This window comes from Perissodus microlepis, chromosome 4 (genome assembly GCF_051167445.1).
Source record: "Perissodus microlepis isolate ML-2025 ecotype Zambia chromosome 4, ASM5116744v1, whole genome shotgun sequence".
Taxonomy (NCBI): Eukaryota; Metazoa; Chordata; class Actinopteri; order Cichliformes; family Cichlidae; genus Perissodus; species Perissodus microlepis.
In genome coordinates, this window is record NC_140464.1 from 20,185,320 (window position 1) to 20,204,289 (window position 18,970).

The following is an 18,970-nucleotide window of genomic DNA, read 5'->3' on the forward strand; positions in this document are numbered from 1 at the left end:
TGTTGAGATATTTGATGTTGAGCCAGCAGTCAGGAATGCTTTCTGCACTGCACACAAAAACTCTCAGTGAAAGCCTCAGTATCACCTTTTTTTTCTCTTACTGGACTTGATTTACGTGTATCTCTGATTGGCTGGTGTAGGTTCAAGATGGAGACACTGCTCCCTGCTGATTGGCTGGGAGCAGAAGGGGGCAGGCAATGTGTGTAAATAAATGAGCAGTGTAGCCTCACAGGCAGACTCACATGCCAACCACTTCCCTCTTCATCATTGTCATCAAAACACCTTCCAGGCTAAGGATCCACAGCCAAAGAGGAGAAGAATAGAGGGGTGAAAAAAGGCAAATTCTTCCTGTTACACGAAGAAGCACATCAAGATGTCTATTGAAGTGAAAGAGAAGACAGAGGTGCGTCTGGTGTTTTTGGGAGCAGGTGGAGTGGGAAAGACAGCCCTCATCCAACGTTTCCTCAAAGATACCTTTGAGCCAAAGCATCGGCGTACAGTGGAGGAGCTCCACAGGAAAGAATATGAGGTGGGGGGTGTCAAAGTCACTATCAACATCATGGACACCAGTGGCAGCTACTCCTTCCCTGCCATGCGCAGGCTCTCCATCCAGAACAGTGATGCCTTCGCTCTGGTCTACGCTGTGGATGACCCTGACTCTCTGGAGGCAGTCAAGAGTCTGCGGGATGAGATCCTAGAGATCAAAGAGGACAAGTACACACCGATTGTGGTGATAGGGAACAAGATTGACCGTAACAATGAGCGACAGGTGTCCAGCGAGGACGTGGAGTCCACTGTGGAGTTGGACTGGAACCACAGCTTCTTGGAGTCTTCAGCCAAAGACAACATCAATGTCCTGGAAGCTTTCAGGGAGCTGCTCCAGCAGGCCAATCTTCCTAGTCGGCTCAGTCCTGCACTGTGCCGGAGGCGGGAAACCTTCCCCACAGACAGCAACAAACGACCTCCTATGAACAAAACCAACAGCTGCCTCCTCTCATAGCGATATTGAGATGCACAAAGGACAAAGAGAGACTGAGGGGCAGAAAACTGTTGTAAATAGAAAGTTCCTCGTTGGCAAGGGTCAGATTTGGACAGAAGCAAAACAAGAAATGCTGTTATACATCTTAAGCTTCATGTGAGACACTGAGTCAGTAAAATATTTGTCCATCAGTCTTGTAAGCACTGCAGTTAGCCCCACAGAGTCACTGACAGCACAGAGATGCTGCAGCGAGGACCGACATGTGATGATGTAAACAAATACGACCTTAAAGACAGTGTGGAATGTGGCTGAGCTCGAAAATACTTACTGTGAATGTTAAAAATGTAAGATATGGTGACAGTGCAGAGCTAATTTTACATACAAATATATGATAATGTTTGATTTGGGGCCTTTATGTTACTGCTGTTAAAAAAAAAGTGCAATAACTGTGAAACCATATAAATGCAAAAGTGTTTTTGTGTCTGCATCTGTCAGTTTTATGAATCAAGTGAACAACTAAGGACAAATTTAAACTTTTTTTCTTGTGAATGCTTGTGCAACCTGTTCTACAGCTCTTAGAAGATTGTTTGCAAAACCGCTAACATTTAAATACACAGAGCACATTCACTGCTGGTTCTCTCTACTTTGATGTTTATTTATGTGAGTTTGTCTTAAAGAATAGCTGACAGAAGTGCATTGCAAATCTGAGCATAAAGGGTTTTTTTTGTTTTTCTTTTCTTATTAATGTGGTATTTTCTATTTATTGTGACACCACAAAGAGCCACAAAGGCATGTTCGATGTATTTATTCAGCGCTTATTTCAAGTTAAATAAAAGATTTGAATTTAATCCTGTCTATCCCGACTATTTTATCTTGTTTACTGCTGTGACTTTGTTATTTGACAGAGCAGCAGAAGAGACAAACAGGAACGGTATGAAAGTTACTGTATAACTAGGGGAAGTTTTCACAGTCATAAGTGAAAAGTTATGAATCTAAAAAAAGCAACAAATTAAAGTCTAACACCTGAAAACAGTTGACCATTAAATAAATAAAACAACTTTATTTTGTATGTCCTTAAAAAGATTCACACTGCACAGACCTCCTATACTGTTTCTCTTATAATAAGAATTCAAATCAATTCAACATCAATCCATCAATTTTCTTCTGCTGTCCTGATTCAGGGTCTGGGTCTCTTTATTCCAACCAAACTGGTGGGGTGAGACTGTCTAGTCTGTTGGCCCAGTTATCATAGGGCTAATGGTGCAGAGACAGCCACTGCCACTCACATTCACACCTACAGAAACTTTGACCTAACATGCAAATTTTAGTACTGTAGGAGGAAAGCCCAGGTGCCCAGACACTAATTCTTGTTGCATACTTCAATGCATTTGTGGCAAAACTTACAGACAAACTATACCTCCCTTCTAGAGAATGGGGCTGGTCTAACCAGATCTGTAAAGGTTTTTTCATTTGTTTTTTTGTTTTTTATAAGACGGAAATGTAAAAAAACTGCTGAATCACCCAACTGACATGTCTTACAGTTTGTTCCTAAGACCCTAGAAAAGTTATGTTGGTACTGAGTGGATTAAATCAACTAATAGGATCGCTTGGTTGGTCTTTAACACAATCTCAACAGCACAAGCTCTGTTTTGTGCTGCATTGCCCTCTGGTGGTGCACTTGGTGATGTGTGCATTGTTTGATGACCACTTTATTAGGTACACATTGTGAGTACTGGTTTGTACCCCTTTTGCCTCGAGAACAGCTTCGTGGCGCAGATTCAACAAGGTGCTGGAAACATTCCTCTGAGACATGACAACATTACATAGTTGCTGCAGGTTTCCCATAGGTGATCTATTGGATTGAGCTCTGGTGACTGTGGAGGTCATTTGAATACAGGGAAGCCTAAGGAGCTTTTAAAGAAAAGCGTCTGGACTTCTTTGAGTTGCTTGAAGACGTTTCACCTCTCATCCGAGAAGCTTCTTCAGTTCTAAGGTCAAATGGTGGAGAGTCCCAGATTTAAACCCAGTGGGAGTTTCCCCTCAAAGAGGGACAAACGACCCCCTGATGATCCTCTACCTAATCACATGAGCCAAGGTTTGAAAGCGGGTGTGGGTCACACCTTGGCTCCTTAGACTACAATGACCTGGATGACTGAGAACCTTCACAGACATGAATGCAGGGAACCTATCGTCATGTGCAAGAACCAGTTTGAGATCATGATAGTTTTATAACAAAGTCTGTTTTCCTGTTGGAAGCATCTGTCAGAAGATGGGCGCACAGTGGTCACAAGTAGGCCGTGGCGTTTCAACTATGCCGAAATATGGCAAGAAACCTTTACACCACTATGAACTGTGCCAAATCTAGCCTTATTTCATAACTGACAGAATGGCACTAGTGTGGTCTTCTGCTCCTGTAGTCCATCTGCTTCAAGGTTTGACATGTTGCACGCTCAGTGATGCCCTTATGCACACCTTTGTTGTAATTAGTAGTTCTTTTTGTTACCATTCCCTTCCTATCAGCTCGAGGCAGCTCGAGGCAGTCTGGCCATTTTCCTCTGATGTGTGGCATTAAGGTATTTTGCACCCAGAGAACTGCCGCTTGCTGGATATTTGATGTTTCTTGGACCATTCTTTGTAAAGTCAAGAGATGCTGCACAGGAAAATCTCAGACCAGCCCGTTGAACATAAAAACCAATTCTTAACCCTGTTCAAACTTCAGCAGGTCATCTTGAGTTAATGCCACGTCACTGTCTGATTAGATATTTGTGTTAATGAGCAGTTGAAGAGGGAGACCACTGACTATGTCTCCAAAACCTCCTAAAGTGCAAAATAAAATCTAGTTACTAATTTTATTATCTGAAGTAAAATTAGTTACTGAGATTAAATCTGGATGAGTAATGTCTCACATGTTTGGTTTAGCTGGATTTTGTGTCTACTGTGTGTATACTGAAACATGCAACAAATGTTGATAAAGAGGTTTTCATTCCAACCAAACTGGTGGGGTGAGACTAAAATCTGATCTACTGCTTCAAGAAATTCACATGATGATTTGACTAAAGAGCTTACTCCAGATGGTTCTCTATCTAATTCTCCACTCTTAACAATGGCAGCAATAACAGGACAAAGTTGCCTAATAAAGCATGATAAAGTATCGTGCTATTTAATGTTCACTTTTCATGTTCTCTAAAAGCACTTCATACACATTGTTAGCATTTCCTGACTGTTAAAAGGCAACACAGGCTTAGAGAAAGAGACAAAAAGGTGCACTTCCTTTTTCCAAAAATGCTCAGATAAAGTACATTGTTTCCTCAGAATGAGACAAGGAAGTGATCTGTAATTATCACATCTTTAGTTCCTCTTAGTGCCTTGTTTAAACTCACAGCTGCCTTCAGCTGCTCCACTGAGATTCACAAACCCATCTTTCTCAGCACATGGACGAAGACCCAGGAGGGGGGACCCCTGCCTTTTAAAACTCAGGTGCGATTTAAACCTCTTTACTTAGGTTGCTGGCAGAGGACAGGGCTCAGCTGTAGATAAGGGTTAAGGAAATGCAAACTACTCAGATAAGATTACTGCTACTATAGCAACAAGTAGAAAAGTCTGATTTGTGAGTATGACCTCTGAAATCCCTACACTGCCTGGCAAAGTGTTTGTCTCTGCTCCTAGACTTGGTCCAAGCTCCTCAGTGCTGTTTACATACCTGAGAAGTTTTGAACAAGTATAGGATCTCTGACGTCCACATCAGGTGTTTTTCAGGAAGTGGTAAGACCTAATGGCAACTGCATACTGGATCTTTATGCTAACATTTGAATCACAGTGCATGTTAAAAGTAAATGAAAGCCTTCTCATAAAGCTGTATTCAATTTTACATTTGTCTCTGCAAGATCTTTTTAGCAGGATTCATTAAATATCCAAACAGAATACATATAAAAACCCAGAAAAGCAAAGAGAAATCTGGTTCTTTGTAGCCAAAAACTACAAATGGAACAAAATGTTAGCTTTTCCTTGCTGAAATAGAACATTTGGACTGCAGATGTATCTGTAATCTTTAAATCTCTCTGATTCTGACAGATCAGTTTCTTTTATTACATATTAGTTGAATTCAAAACTAAGGCCCACAAACCAAACCTGGTACTTCTTAAACTTTAATCCAGTCCCCATATACTGTTTTTCCAATAAATTTTGTTAAGCACCACAACCTATAAAACTAAACAGACATTTGCATCTCTACAGCATCAGTAAACTAGCTGCTATGGAACAAAAAGGAAATTCTGTGACTATTTTGGTTTTCAGAGAATCCAGTTTGATTTCTGAATCCACATCCTTCTTTGGAAACAGTCCTGGACCACAAAGGCTTCAGAGAGGTTCTGAAGTGAAAGTGATGGAGCTGTAAAGGGTAATGGCTATGCCATATAGTACAAACAGTCTACATAAGGTTCATAGTCAGGCAGTATGTCAAGAACACAGCTAAAGATTGATTTTCTTTTTTATTAGAACTTATGTTTAATGGATGCCCCATTGTGTTAACTGATGTCAAATTCAGGCTTGTGACTTTATAAGCTATGTGGTAGCCTTTAAGCAGAAATGTAATATGGATGCAATTATTTAGCTTGAGTGTTATAACATATGTTATAAAGCTAATAAGCGTTTTTTTTTTTTTGTTTTGTTTTTTTTGATTGATGCAGCACAAATTAGATGTGATTTTCATTACATGGTGCAGCCTTTAGAGAAACAGAACAGACTCAAATAATCTAGAATGTATAGATAGATAGTAGTTTAAGGTGCACATGTTTTGCAAAGGGAGTTATTCAAATAACATTTTTTTCAGAAAAGTGGCAGATGCTGTGGATTTAATTAATAATAAAATTCCTTATTTGGTAGAGATGAGGCAGAACCAGAGGCAATGTTTTTTTTAATTTCACAAACAGTGACAAACACAGTACAGTCTGACAGAAAGGTGGGGTTGGGATGGGGAGGGGTTCAGGGAAACCGTAAATACAGAGGATTTCTGAAACACGCTGTGGACAGAAATTTGAGCTGACATGGCAATGGCATTTTTACCCAACTCTGTGCACAAGAGTGCCCAACCTTATCAAATAACATCCAGCATCTATAGCAAACCTAAATGATAAGATAAAACGAGCACAGGTGTACAGTACTGCTGTATGGAAGACATTCTCGAAGTATTAGGGTGTGCGCACACAACAGTAAAACACCTTCATAAGCACAAGAGCAAATAATTGTGCATTGGCTTCTAAAGTATATTTCCCTGAGCAAAAGGCTCAAACAGCATAGAAAATAAAGTCATTTTCAGTCAACCTTCACTCTGAAGTTTTCTCAGAGGCCATAGTCACTTGGAGACTAACATCAGAACTGTGCTGCTGTGTTGCAAATCATCTTAAAAATTAGAAAGCAAAACAAATGCACAAACAGGGGACACCTTACAAAGATGTCAGTATGTTGCAAAACTGTCTATCCAAGTCAAGGCTTCAATATAGGCCATCTAAAGTAGGTAGCACAAATTATCTGTACTTTTAATTACACATAGAGAACAATATTCACCTTCATCAAAGGCATTCAACCAAACCATCGCAGCTCCCTGCATCAGTTGGCAATAGTGTGGTGCACACCTCCCTTTAGCTATGTCATATGTAGTGCATTGTCACAATCAGGTAATAGTTAACGGCATTTCAGTCGATTAATAAAGCGAGAATATGATAAAGGCTCATTTCGCCCACAGCAGCTTGCAGCGGTGGTATGAAGCCATTCGCTCTTAACTTCCTGCTGAGAGTGCAATACAACAAAAGTGAGTGACATTTTAACCTGTGGTGACGACATTCAAAAACATTTTTATTTCCCAAAATATTTCCACAGAGGATGCAAAGAAAAGCTGCATAAAAATGATCATTTGAGAACTACAGTTTGTATACTTGTTCTTACTCATTAGATGAAACATGCCTCGTTCAGTGCAAAGAAATCAGTGCCTGAGCAGCCCTGATCACAAGACCTGGCAAGGTGTTGGTTAGTAAAGCCAACAAATTCTTGCCAGCTCTTCTCCTTTGCAGATTAAGCTCAGTCACTAGATAGGAGGTACTGTTAGAGTATGACAAAATAATACCAATACAAAGCATCTTTTGTTCAAGTGAAATGAATGAGAGCAGCGAGACGTGCCTTAAAAAACTGAAACAGGTCTTGTTTTTTATAATATCCACGACACGCCCGAAAACGTATCAGTTTTTAACAAGTGAAATATATTTTAATAACTTCTGGTAAGAAGATAAATAACTTTGGGCAATTTATAGAATCTCTTCAAATGACTTACATTGCTTTTTTTTTTTTTTTTAAACATGTATAACACAGGAAATTATGACTTGCTCTCTATCACTGACAACGTCTGATGCCACTAGTCATCCACAGTGATGTTGCGGAACAAGTAAGCCATGGACTCGCCATTGTGGATCCTGCGGATAGCCTCAGCTAATATCATGCTGACATCCACAGTTTTGATCTTTGGACACTGCAGCTTCTGTACTTCATGGGGAACTGTGTTGGTCACCACAACCTGAGGACCCACAGTAAACACAGACATTTTATACTATGAATATATTTTTTTGTAATATTAGTTTGACATATAATTAACAGAGCTGCTTTAAAATGACTTGAAACGCAAGTATCCAAACATGGGCATGCACTTGAAAAAAAAGAAAAAGGGGGGGTGTAAGTTTTACTTTAAAAAAGGGACAAGTCGGTAAAGACATAAACTGGACCCAAAACATAATTAAACACTTAAGCAATACTGCCATTGACTCAGGTCTGTTACTCAGATCTCAGTTTTGTGAAAGAAAGATGTCCCAAGTTCAAAAAGAGGACAAAAGAATACTTGTACAATGAATAGAAGATCACAGGTATAGTGTTTCCTAGTTGCCATCCCTGACTTTTCTTTCTTTCTTCTTCGTGCAATCAATCAGAAAAGTGCAAGAGGCACAGGATCAATATTCTGATTCTGTTGTTTGAATAACTTATTTCTATAATTCTTAATAAATGAGCACTGCAGCAGTTTAGGAAACAGCCCCACACTGAGTTTGCCACCTTCACACTCTGCAAACTTTTAAGATAACATTTGTTTGTTTGTTTCGACAATAGTATTAAGTTCAAAGGAAAGCAAAAACTTGAATCTTGACTCTGTAGGATAATTTAGTGGCTCTGTTATGCTGACAGAGACATGGCTTGGACCCACTTGTCTCTTTTTCTACCCTGATAAGAATGATTGTTTTTTCATCCATATGATACGAGGAGTAACTGAACAATTTGACAAGTATGAAAATGATGTGAATAAGCAGCTGTGGTTTTCACACTTACCAGACATCGACCCAGATGAACACAATTCAGATTTTGACTAATGTGTTAGACGGCACTGGAATTATTGAAGCTTTTCTGGTAGTACTACAACACTTTGCTACAGGATGGCTATAGTAGAGTAGCTAGAGCAAGTCATTAGAGGGTTGGTGACTCCAGTCTGCACACCAAAGCATTAATGGGAAAGATACTGAAGCCTGAGGTGCATTCATTGGAGTGCAACGGTGTATGAATATTAAATATAAAGTATGAATGAGTGCATGAGGCATGTATGTATTAAGGGCTTAGGGTAGAAAAGCACCAACTACCAGTCCTTTCACCAGTATGTGGATCAAGATTAAAGAGACTAATAGATCAATTAATAATTAATAGATCTCAGATCTCACTTGTTTGTTTTTAATAAGTCATAAATGTAGAGTAAACTGCAACTATTGTTTTCTAGATAGTTCAGAGGAAGTGAAAATGAAAACTTCTATTCAGCAGATCATGAAACTCCTTACACAGTACAGGGAAAAAATGCCCACTACGAGGAAGCATCTCGTTTTACACTCTGTTTACAATGAACAAATGATAGCCCGTGAAAAAAAAAAAAGACTTTTTACCACTTCTCCTTTAGCTTGTGTGACAGTTTCGTTCAAATACATGTATAACCAGTTCTCGCGTGGGTGGGGGGATCAGTCCTCACCTCATCAATGGCTGATTCCTCTATGAGACGTGGCGCGTCAGCAGAAAGTAAACCATGTGTGGCCATGATATAAATTTTATAGGCTCCTCTCTCTTTCAGGATCTCGGCAGCAGCGACAAAGTCTCCTACATCATCTATGATGTCATCCTGTCAGAAAAAAAAAAATACAATCTGTAGTTAAAACTGCATCTCCCTTTTTCTTTGTGTTTTTTTTCCTATGATTATTGGTGATATACTTGCGGCACTGCTCACAAGCAGTGTAATGATATACAAAATATACAAAAACACTGTCAACAAGAAAAGATTAGGAAGTGTCAAAACTCTCACATTGCTCATTGTTCAGAAAGATAACTGGATCATATTTACCATTAGAATTAACTTCCTGCTTTTTAACTATACACAAAGAACAAATATTGTTCGAACAAAAAAAAAAAAAAAAAAAAAAAAAAAGAAGTTAAAACTTTGTTCCCATTTTAAAAACAAAGAAGGGATAGCGTCTGTACCTTAAGCGCTGGGTACCAAATGATTCAGGAGAAAGACAGAAAGATCCATTACACCCCTACTAATCACACTCAAAGACTGAATTTGATCATCTTGTTGGATATTTTACTTGATTCTAGGGCTGTTCGATATAACGATATATATCGGATGACGATGTAAAAACATCTATCGTTTCATTTTACACTATTGTTTGTTTCATGGTGTCGCAAAATAAACTGTTCACGGTAATATTTCTTCATCGTTTTGATGGTCACTGTAGTGGCTATATTAATTTCTTAAAGTTCTCTCTTTCTCTTATATTTAATATAACCACACTACAGACGGACAAGCGCCTGTTTTTGTGCGTTGTCATTAGCAACAACGACGGTAAAACCGCTTGTTTATTTTCCATATAAACCTTTCACAATAAAGCTCAAGATCCTGTTGAGACTTTTCAAAATAAACCGAATCACGTGAAAGAGTGTGCAGTGTTTACAGATGGGAAGCAAAAAAGGTGTCGCCAGGTGCTAAAAAAATAAACCTTAGACTCAAACGTTAGAACAGGCTTTTCCCCGCCCGCAGCACGCTGTGTAATAAACACTCACAAAGAAAATGGCGGCCGTTACAACTTATGTCTAAAAATGTATAGTTTCATGCATCGGTTAAAACACTCGACTCCAGGTACACGACGCCCAGCTGCAAACACTTCACATGTTTCAAATGTTGCATTTTTGTGATTTATATCGTTATGGGGACGATAGATGTCTTATATCGGGATATGAGATTTTGGTCATATCGCACAGCCCTACTTGATTCTATTATTATTATTATTATTATTAGAAGATTTTTATTTATTTATTTTTTTTAAATGTCAGTTTTCCCATTTTTTGGCTTGGATTAGATCTTTTCACATCCTTTAAAACAGAATTTGATAACTTACAACGAATAAGGAAAAATAAAAAACAAAAATATGTAGCAGAAGATGAAGAGCATACGTAACCAAGTAAAGTAAGGACAGTGCAAAACCAGAATTGCAAAAACACTTGGTGCAGTATACACTGGATAAATAGACACACTTAAAGGAAGTGACTGGCAGACAGTAAGCATATCACACTTCAAAAAGAACTAGCCAATCATTTTAAAGAAAGCTGTAGTGTTGCATTGGTAGATTTTATCAAGAAAGAGGGCTGAATCATCAGCTAAAGTTAGCCACGAAAGCTAATGGAAATGATAACTAAGGAAGGAGCAGCAGAAATGACCTACCACGATGATGGCAATCCTTCCTCCCACATCTCCAACCACAGTAATGGGAGGTTTCTCTTTGGCCATCATTACTGGAAATGAAAAGAGCAGTTTGCCCATGAGAGCACTTCCAGGAAGTTATGCGTACAGTTTCTCACTTAATCAAAAATAAATCTCAGTAGATTGGGTAAAATGGGTTGAGAAAATTGTTTTGCGATTTAAGCTCATTTTCACTCCAAATCATTGTTTTTTTCCATTGCATGATGTGAATGATTCGTAGAAATGCTGCATTCAATTTAAATTTCAAATGCACTTGATTACACTTTCCCTCCATTCTACCCCTCCTACCCCTAAAAGATTAAACTCAAATGGCAAACATAGTACAAAACATGCCATGCAAAGATCAAATGGCCTAAGGGTTTTCTGCCCAGGATACCCAATCAGAAGACAATGTATACAACCGCCTTGACACACATGTTAGGTTGCCAGGCTGTGGCAGGCATGTGGCAGCACTCTGTATATGAATCAAATAAGCACCACACAGTCTTATTTCACATGGGTCAACAGTGGCAAGCACCGATGAGGGTTTCTTCATACACACTTGCCAGTGTTCTGGGATCAGTCTTCAGTGGAACATCAGTGCTGCTACTTTTACATGCACGCCATAATTTTCCACCCTTTAAAAAAACATACAGTGACTTGGATATAATTTATTTCTATTAAGAAAAGCTCTGATTATCATCAACACTGTCACTGCATCAGTGCTGACGTCCACTATAACACTTCTGGTCTCACATGATATCATATCACATATCGCTATGTGTTAATAAAACATGAAAGTGCTTCATCTTGTGGCAGATCTTATCATGTCTCTAATTCTCAACTGATGCATTAAAAATTATCCTCAGATAAGGATTGATGCAGTGTACTTAAAGTGGAGAACCATCAGTAACACTCTGACATGTAACCCAAATCAAAAACAGCTGTTTTCTGATTACAGGTATGCATGTAAATGCAGTCATTTAGAGGGTTTTGAGGAAACAATCAACTGATAAACAATCAGCCAGCCAAGCCGATTGTGCAGGAAAAGTATAAAGCAGCAGAGAAAGGAGGAGGCATGCCTTGCAGAACATTTTGCTGAATACCGTGAGTCCCACAGCATCAGAAAACCTGGGAGTGTCACATTCAGTCTTTTATTGCTATCAACCAAAAACAGCAAGAGCCATGTTGTTAGCGGTACACACACTTAAAATACATTGTCTCGACAGTTTGTTGATGTGCTACAACATTGTCCTGAAAATGTCTGCTCAGAGGTTTCTGAAATTAATTTCAGATTTCTAAAACGTATCGATACTTTGAGTTATCTGTAGAAAATGTTAAATCAACAGGTTGGCATGCCCAACCTGTCCAAACGGCCTAACAGAGTTAAAGCTTTGCATCACATTAAATATGCCACCCATTAGATCAGCCAGTAACCCATATACAGGAAGTCTGGACCGGTTCTTAGTGTAAAGGGTCAGTGGCTCTGAGCCTATGGGTATTACATAGTCTTGGAAATGATTTGAGCGAAAGGAGATGGGATACATCCTGGTTTTTGCTTTGCCCTTGCTAAACTGCTTCAATAAAATATCCTGAATTCAGAAGTCTAAATTTCAGACATTTCTGTTTTAACTCTTTACGTAATCTTGTGAATAAGCAATAAATCTTTTAATACTTCTTACATGTTACCCTCAGGCCTTAAAATTAACAGATCCCTGGGACCTATATTCTTTTCCTGGCCACCAACGTACAACCTAGCAAAATTACCAAGAGCAAGCATCACAAGAGGAGAGCTGCCATTAACCAGTGTGGCTGACAAATGGTACTTAACCTACAAGGCTACTCAGCCAAGCAGGATAGACACTGGGAGGACCACCAGCTCAAGAACCAAGGTCTGCATTATCTGTTGGGAGCATTGCTTGGAATCAAAAACATGGTCCCTTTAAAAGAAAAGCTGGTCCAGACCTGTAGGAGTAACTGACTGATCCAACACTATTCAATAATAAAATAGGTTATCTGATCCAGCATATTAAAACTACTACGATTATGCTATATGCTATAATTCACTAACCGTCCCATTCACAACATCTTTTGTTCCCGTCGCTGGATGTTAGATTTCAAATGCATGCGTTACTGTTTCATGACATGCAGTTATGACCAAATGTTAATCAGGTTTTTAAGGGCGGGTTTTTTATGGGTGCACAATGTGTTGATTGGCAAGATGAGTCCAGATGTTCAACTACAAAATAAAAACAGAAAGAATGTTTGGTATGGTTCTGGTTTGATTTATGGATTTGGAGTTTAAAAAATAAAATAAAGTAAAATAAAAATCAGAACACAACAAAAAAGAGGGTTTGACCATCTTGTAGAACTAGCTGTCTGGAGTCACAGAAATGTGGCATAATGCAAACAGTATATTGAAACTGAAAATAACTGGTCTTTTAATTCGTTTGAGCACTAATCATCCACTTTGTTTTTACCAACCTGAATCCAGACTGTATTTTCACAAGATGCAACACAAACCCTTTGTCTATACATGCAAATTGAGGAACCATTTGAAGAGGAATCATTTCATAGTCAGATGTAAATTAATTTTACGGTCGTACTTGGAAGTTCTATGCCAGGGAACGGAGCTTGTTGTTTGCCTGCTATTGTCAACAAATAAACACCACGTTAAACACAAATGCACAAATATTTGACACGACACAACACATGACGCCAGGACTTGAAAAATCCTCTGCTCGGCCTGACGGGAATTTAAAAAGCGACACAACAAATCAGACTGATTCTAATAAGAAAAAAATAAGGATGAAGCCATTTGTGAGTTACAGTTCCAAAAGAGGATTTTTTAAGTCAAGGTTAAAAGCACAACGCTGTTGGTTTTTTGTTGGGTTTTTTTTTTAAACAAAATAATCAACTAAATATTGGATACAAATTTGGAGTCATTTGCCAACGACACACTCATTTGACATTACTTCAGATTCAGAGTTAGCACTATAAAAGCTTCACCCAGTCACATGTATTCGCACCAAAAAAAAAAAAAAAAAAAGTTAAATTAACGTGGCAAGAAACAAGCAGAAGACTGCGCTTTTATGATTACATTGTAGTTTACACTTTGTAAGTTAGGAACTGCAGCTTGCCGATGCAGCATGAGTCAAAGTAGCTCATCTGTAGAAACGAAATCATGCACTAACAAAAAAATAAATAAAAAACAAAAATCAGTTACTTGCAGTATGGCTGATGGTATGAGTGAGAAACGGCAGAATCGTCAGCTCAAAACAGGTTAGCATGAATAAGAGCTGTATTTTGTCTGTTTTCCCACAGAAGACATTTTAAACTGCTACAGTAGCTAAAACACAGGTGAACTCTACCATGACTGCATCCCACTGACTTTGATGCTGTTGCGCATGTTAGCTAATTGTCATAGCTTCCTGTGACGCTTAAGCCATCATTAATAAACTCATCAATCCACCTGTGCTTTTTCTGCTTCTAAATGTCTGCTGTGAAAAGGTCTGTTAAATTATAAATACAATGAAGTGCTAACATTAAAAATTCAGACAACTGAAGAGTTAAACTAGGAGAAAATTCTGAAAGAAACAATAAATAATGCAAATCATCAGTGCTGGTAATATCTATGGAGCACTTAAGCTACAAGAAAAATTATAAAAATTAAACATAAATGCTTTTCATATGGGTTTTCTTACAAGGAAGCTCCAGGCCTGTGTGTCCTGTTGTGTTGCGTACACATGGTGGGGAGTGTCTTCCATCAGCCATGTCAGACTCTGAACACTGAGCCTCGCCGTGGATCACAGCCAGACCGAGACGCAGTCTTTCTGCATAGGACTGAGCCCTATAAAATAGTAATAATAATAATTAACAATTAGTCAATAACAACATTATTATTATTACCAGTAACACCATGTATATATATGCACGTTAGTTATACATATGTATCTAAATATGCATGCATAGAATAGGACAGAAATTATTTTTGCAATATATATCTGATGTAAAGATTATCAGAAATTATCAGTGGTGTATTGCATCAGTTACCTTTTAGCTGCAGCAGGGGATTTTGCCACAATGATGGCATTTCTGTAATCAGGGATCTGGCAATAAAGAGTGAAACAGTTTTATTAGACTTATTGATGGGAGTTCTGGACTGAGTGATCCACAGGTCACTAGAATACACACAGCAGAGATCTGACAGGGATCATTACCTCTTCTTGAATGTACTGAATCAAAAAAGGGGAGGCACGCAAGTTGTCCACGGGAAAGCTGAAGAAGCCCTGGATCTCCTTCTGATGCAAGTCCATGGTGATAATGTGTGTTAATCCTTCAGAGTAAAAGACATCAAATAATCAAACTCAAATAAAGATTCTTTGAACATATCACAGATTGAGGTTTTCTTTTTTGCTATTTTTACCTGCTTTGGCTAACATGGAAGCTAACAACTTGCACACTATTGAGCCCCTTTTTCTCATCTTGCACTGCTTGCTGTAGGGGAAGTAAGGAATAACTCCAATGATGTTCTTTGCACAAGAGGTCTTGAGGGCATAAGCCATGACAAGCAGCTCCATGATGGCTGTGTTCACATCCCTGATTGTAAAAAAAAAAAAAAAAAAGAAAAAAAAAAAAAATTTCAGATGACTCTGTTTGGTGATAATCTAATAACCTTTTTAAATGTTTGGCACATCCTACTATACTCACCGTGGTATGGTCTGGATAATGAAGATGGTCTGTCCACGAACAGATTCTTTTACATCCACTCTAGTCTCTGAACAGAGAACATACTTCACCAATACTTTTTAATACACATTTGTTGTTTATTTGAGCACACGGGATGTTGTACATTTACGTCTCATGACCTAAAAACTGATGAAATCTTGTAGCTCTATTACATGAACAATGTGCTATTTTTGATGGATTCCATTAATTTCTGCAACAGTCGTGTTGTATTAATATCCATGCCCTACTCCACAGCAATCCTGTGCCAACAACTTTTAATGCGACTATCAGGAAAGCTCTGCTTTCCGTAATGAAACAGACAGTGGTACAGATACTGATAATCTGAGCTAAAATGTCCTAGATCAATTTCTTCAATGACCATTCATACTACACCAAAACTAGTAAATAATTGATAAACACATCAATAACATAAAAGTTCCTGATTTTCCACTATCTACTATAGAAATGTGGTTTAATGGGACTACTGCAGGAATGAAATAGGAAGTTTTCTGTTAATTAGCAAAGGCCTGTTCGTGAATAACCAGAACTCTTCCTGTAATTTTACACATTATATTCTAACAATTTAACTGTACACGACAAACAGTCGTGCTGACAGATTTCTTTCTTTACAACAGCAGCATTTCATTATCTTATAGAAAAATGAACCATGTTATTGAAACTACATGTATTGTTCTTATATTAAGATATGTCAGGTATTATATAAGCTTAATTAAGCTTCTTTACACTGACAGTAAGCAGTTTTGCTTGTTCAGATTCAAGGTCAAACTGGGCTGTAGTGTCCCATGATATAAAATGAGTTTGGCATCCCTGATCTAGAGGATACTTCTATTTATATAGCACCAAATCACAACAACAGTTGCCTTGGGGTGCTTTATATTGTAAGATAAAGACCCTACAATAATACAAAGGAAAGTCCAACAATCAGATGAGCCCCTAGGAGCAAGCACTTGGCGACAGTGATCATTGGGAGTGAGGTATTAAAATAAGAGGGGAAAAGTCATGGACAAGCTGTTTATAAAGTCCACTTCTGGTGAGAAATCAGCTTATCAAGCAGAACAAATTGAAATACCAAGTCTTACACCTGTCCCTGAAAATTGCACTTACATTGTACATTTAATAAAAAGGAAAAATTCAAATACAATCTGAAACTGACATTTCGAAACAACAAATAGTCATAAAAATATCAACTACAGTAACTTTAGCACACAATCTCTAACTACCCTCACCTACTTGTGTATCAGATCACAAGGCTACATATCAGATAAAACCTGACCAGAAACAGTTGGAATAAAATTGCATATAAAGCCATAACACCCTGCTCACCTCTGTTAGACTCCTGGAAGACCACAGACTTCCCCAGCTCCACACCCAGACGCCTGTGAAACATGAGCACAACATGGCAACCTAATGGTCATCTGCCAGCTGCAGAGTTTCAACACACAATATCAGGCTTTCACCACACGACTAATTCATTCATCCACGCATTACAGACCACACTCACTATGCATGGTAAAGTGTCAGCAGTGAAGTTTCTCCACAATTATCACCGACCAACAACCTAAAGAAGCACTATTAGTGGCATTAAACATTAACTAGCAGTCAGTCTTAACACTAACGGTTCAAAGCATTACTTACTCTGTTATTTTCTTGGCTAATTCTGTGCATGCTGCAGAGGAGTTTGCAGAAAATACTCGATAAGCACTTTTAGCGACATTCATTCTGGTGTTTAACTTGACAAGCACTGTCAACAGCTCAACCTTATTCCTTCTAACCACTTAGTTTCTTGTCCTTTTTTCTCTGACGTAGTCGTTAGCTTGCTCACTCGCTCGCTGGCTCAAATTAGCCTGCTAGGGGAGCGGATGTACCCAGAATGACCGTCAGAGTGCGGCACAAAGTTAGCTAAAACATAACAGTAAAATAAGATTTGCTTATTTTGGCTTGTCAAATTATTGTCGCAGTTTTCGCCGGAAGTCTACTGACACCTGCCTCTCTCTCAGGTAGCAATGTAGCTTATAATGTTAACTACGGAATCCCCGTCGGGTCAGTCTTAACCGCGGATCAAAAAACATAAATTCAGTTGTACTGAATGTCAGACGGGCGGTTTTCTTTAGGGATACTAATAATCTGGTAATAATTTGGTTAACCAAGAGATTACATTAATTAAGCAATAGTTTAATGACACACTGAAAATATTATGTTAAAAAAGTAATTTATTCAGAGCCAAAATATAGTTGAGCAAAATGTGAACATAGTCAAGTGACTAGATGAACTCGTCATTTCATATTATTGCATATTGTCTATGTAAGATTAAATTTTTCAGTTTTTTTAAATAAACACTTAACTGTTTTGGCAAGCCAAGTAGGTTAAAGCTTTTTTAAAAATTAATTACGGAGTTCAATTATTTACTGTATTACGGTCAAAGTAGCATAAAATATATGTACTCCAGCAAATTTACAAACTTTCTAATTGAAATAATAATAATTCATATTATTTTATTTTCATATACTACAGGTTTTTTTAAATTTTGATTAATATATGATAGATGAAATATGTTGTTGTCATAGATTAATCATAGTGCGATTGTCAGTCAGTTAAGATGAGATGACCATATTTTACTGCCCAAACTAATTTCACCGCGAGATAGCGAACTGTGTGAAAGAAAGAAAAAAGAAAATAAAGACACTATAAAGCGTTATTACCACAACTGTCCAGTAGATGCCACTAACGCTGTACTGACTGCAGTTACAGCAGTTATTCTTTTGGACGATAATATTATTGTTTTTCTTAAGAGAGTGCGTTAGAGGTTTGTGAAAAAGGGTCTGAATTTACTGTGGGTGTGAACACCACTAGAGATTCAAGGAGTCATGAAGTGTTTACAGAGGTATGTGGATTTGTCTACATAAACCTGTAAAAATAAAGTTTTTTGATCCCAAAGTTTATCCACAATAATACTCTGACCTGGGGCCACAGGTCACAGCATGCACATGAACAACATACCATCCTTTAATTGTGTGGCTTCTTGTACACCTTACAACCATGACGGGATGCAATATCTTGTATACCACTGGTTTAATGTGATGCTTATAATTACTGTTATAACTTGTAAGACAGTGGTGGCAAGGCAGCCATGGTGGTGCTGATCTTTGGAAAATGTAAAGGAGCAAATGTAAAGCCCTGACTGTACGCTTACATGAGGTCGACGAGTAGCCTACACGGTTAGGATTGTGCGCATATTCATGATCTTGACGAGCCAGCTTGAAGGTCACATGCCTGCATTATAATGAGCTTCACACATGAACTGATGGTGCATGTGTCACGGCCTGGGCTCTATAGCTCCTCTTCATCCCCCCCCCCCCCCCCCCCCCGGCACCAATCGGCATGCACACCTGTGGCTCATCATCTCATCACCGGAAGCATCACTCTGCAGTCTCTCTGACAAA

The 18,970-nt window shown here is 38.4% G+C and overlaps 2 protein-coding genes across 3 annotated transcripts; one reads left to right on the forward strand and one right to left on the reverse strand.

Annotated features, from left to right (window-relative positions):
• The first annotated feature begins 231 nt into the window (after positions 1-231).
• LOC146388848 (ras-related protein Rap-2a-like) lies at positions 232-1,827 on the forward strand. The gene has a single exon (XM_084926394.1). It carries the CDS (start codon positions 374-376, stop codon positions 998-1,000), a length of 627 nt encoding a protein of 208 aa, XP_084782520.1. The 5' UTR covers positions 232-373; the 3' UTR covers positions 1,001-1,827.
• A 4,047-nt stretch (positions 1,828-5,874) lies between these two features.
• LOC146388849 (phosphoribosyl pyrophosphate synthase-associated protein 1) lies at positions 5,875-17,576 on the reverse strand. Of its 2 annotated transcripts, XM_084926395.1 has the most exons (11): positions 17,166-17,576; positions 16,854-16,906; positions 15,492-15,558; positions 15,208-15,380; positions 15,002-15,117; positions 14,835-14,890; positions 14,486-14,631; positions 13,388-13,429; positions 10,764-10,834; positions 9,021-9,167; positions 5,875-7,541 (listed from the first exon to the last, which is right to left on the reverse strand). In XM_084926395.1, exons 1-11 carry the CDS (start codon positions 17,246-17,248, stop codon positions 7,383-7,385), a joined length of 1,113 nt encoding a protein of 370 aa, XP_084782521.1. In that variant the 5' UTR covers positions 17,249-17,576; the 3' UTR covers positions 5,875-7,382. The 2 variants fall into 2 exon arrangements, with proteins under 2 accessions (XP_084782521.1, XP_084782522.1); XM_084926396.1 differs by lacking the exon at positions 13,388-13,429 and having other exon boundaries at positions 17,166-17,575.
• Positions 17,577-18,970: the final 1,394 nt, after the last annotated feature.

What these genes read in the sequence shown, in the direction of transcription:
- LOC146388848 (XM_084926394.1), top strand. Translation starts at nt 374, where the DNA reads ATGTCTATTGAAGTGAAAGAGAAGACAGAGGTGCGTCTGGTGTTTTTG.
- LOC146388849 (XM_084926395.1), bottom strand. Translation starts at nt 17,248, where the DNA reads ATGAATGTCGCTAAAAGTGCTTATCGAGTATTTTCTGCAAACTCCTCT. An exon ending in TTAGCCAAGAAAATAACAGA is followed by an intron (nt 16,907 to 17,165) that starts GTAAGTAATGCT and finishes CATGTTTCACAG; the next exon opens with GCGTCTGGGTGTGGAGCTGG. An exon ending in CACAGGCCTGGAGCTTCCTT is followed by an intron (nt 13,430 to 14,485) that starts GTAAGAAAACCC and finishes TGTTGACAATAG; the next exon opens with CAGGCAAACAACAAGCTCCG.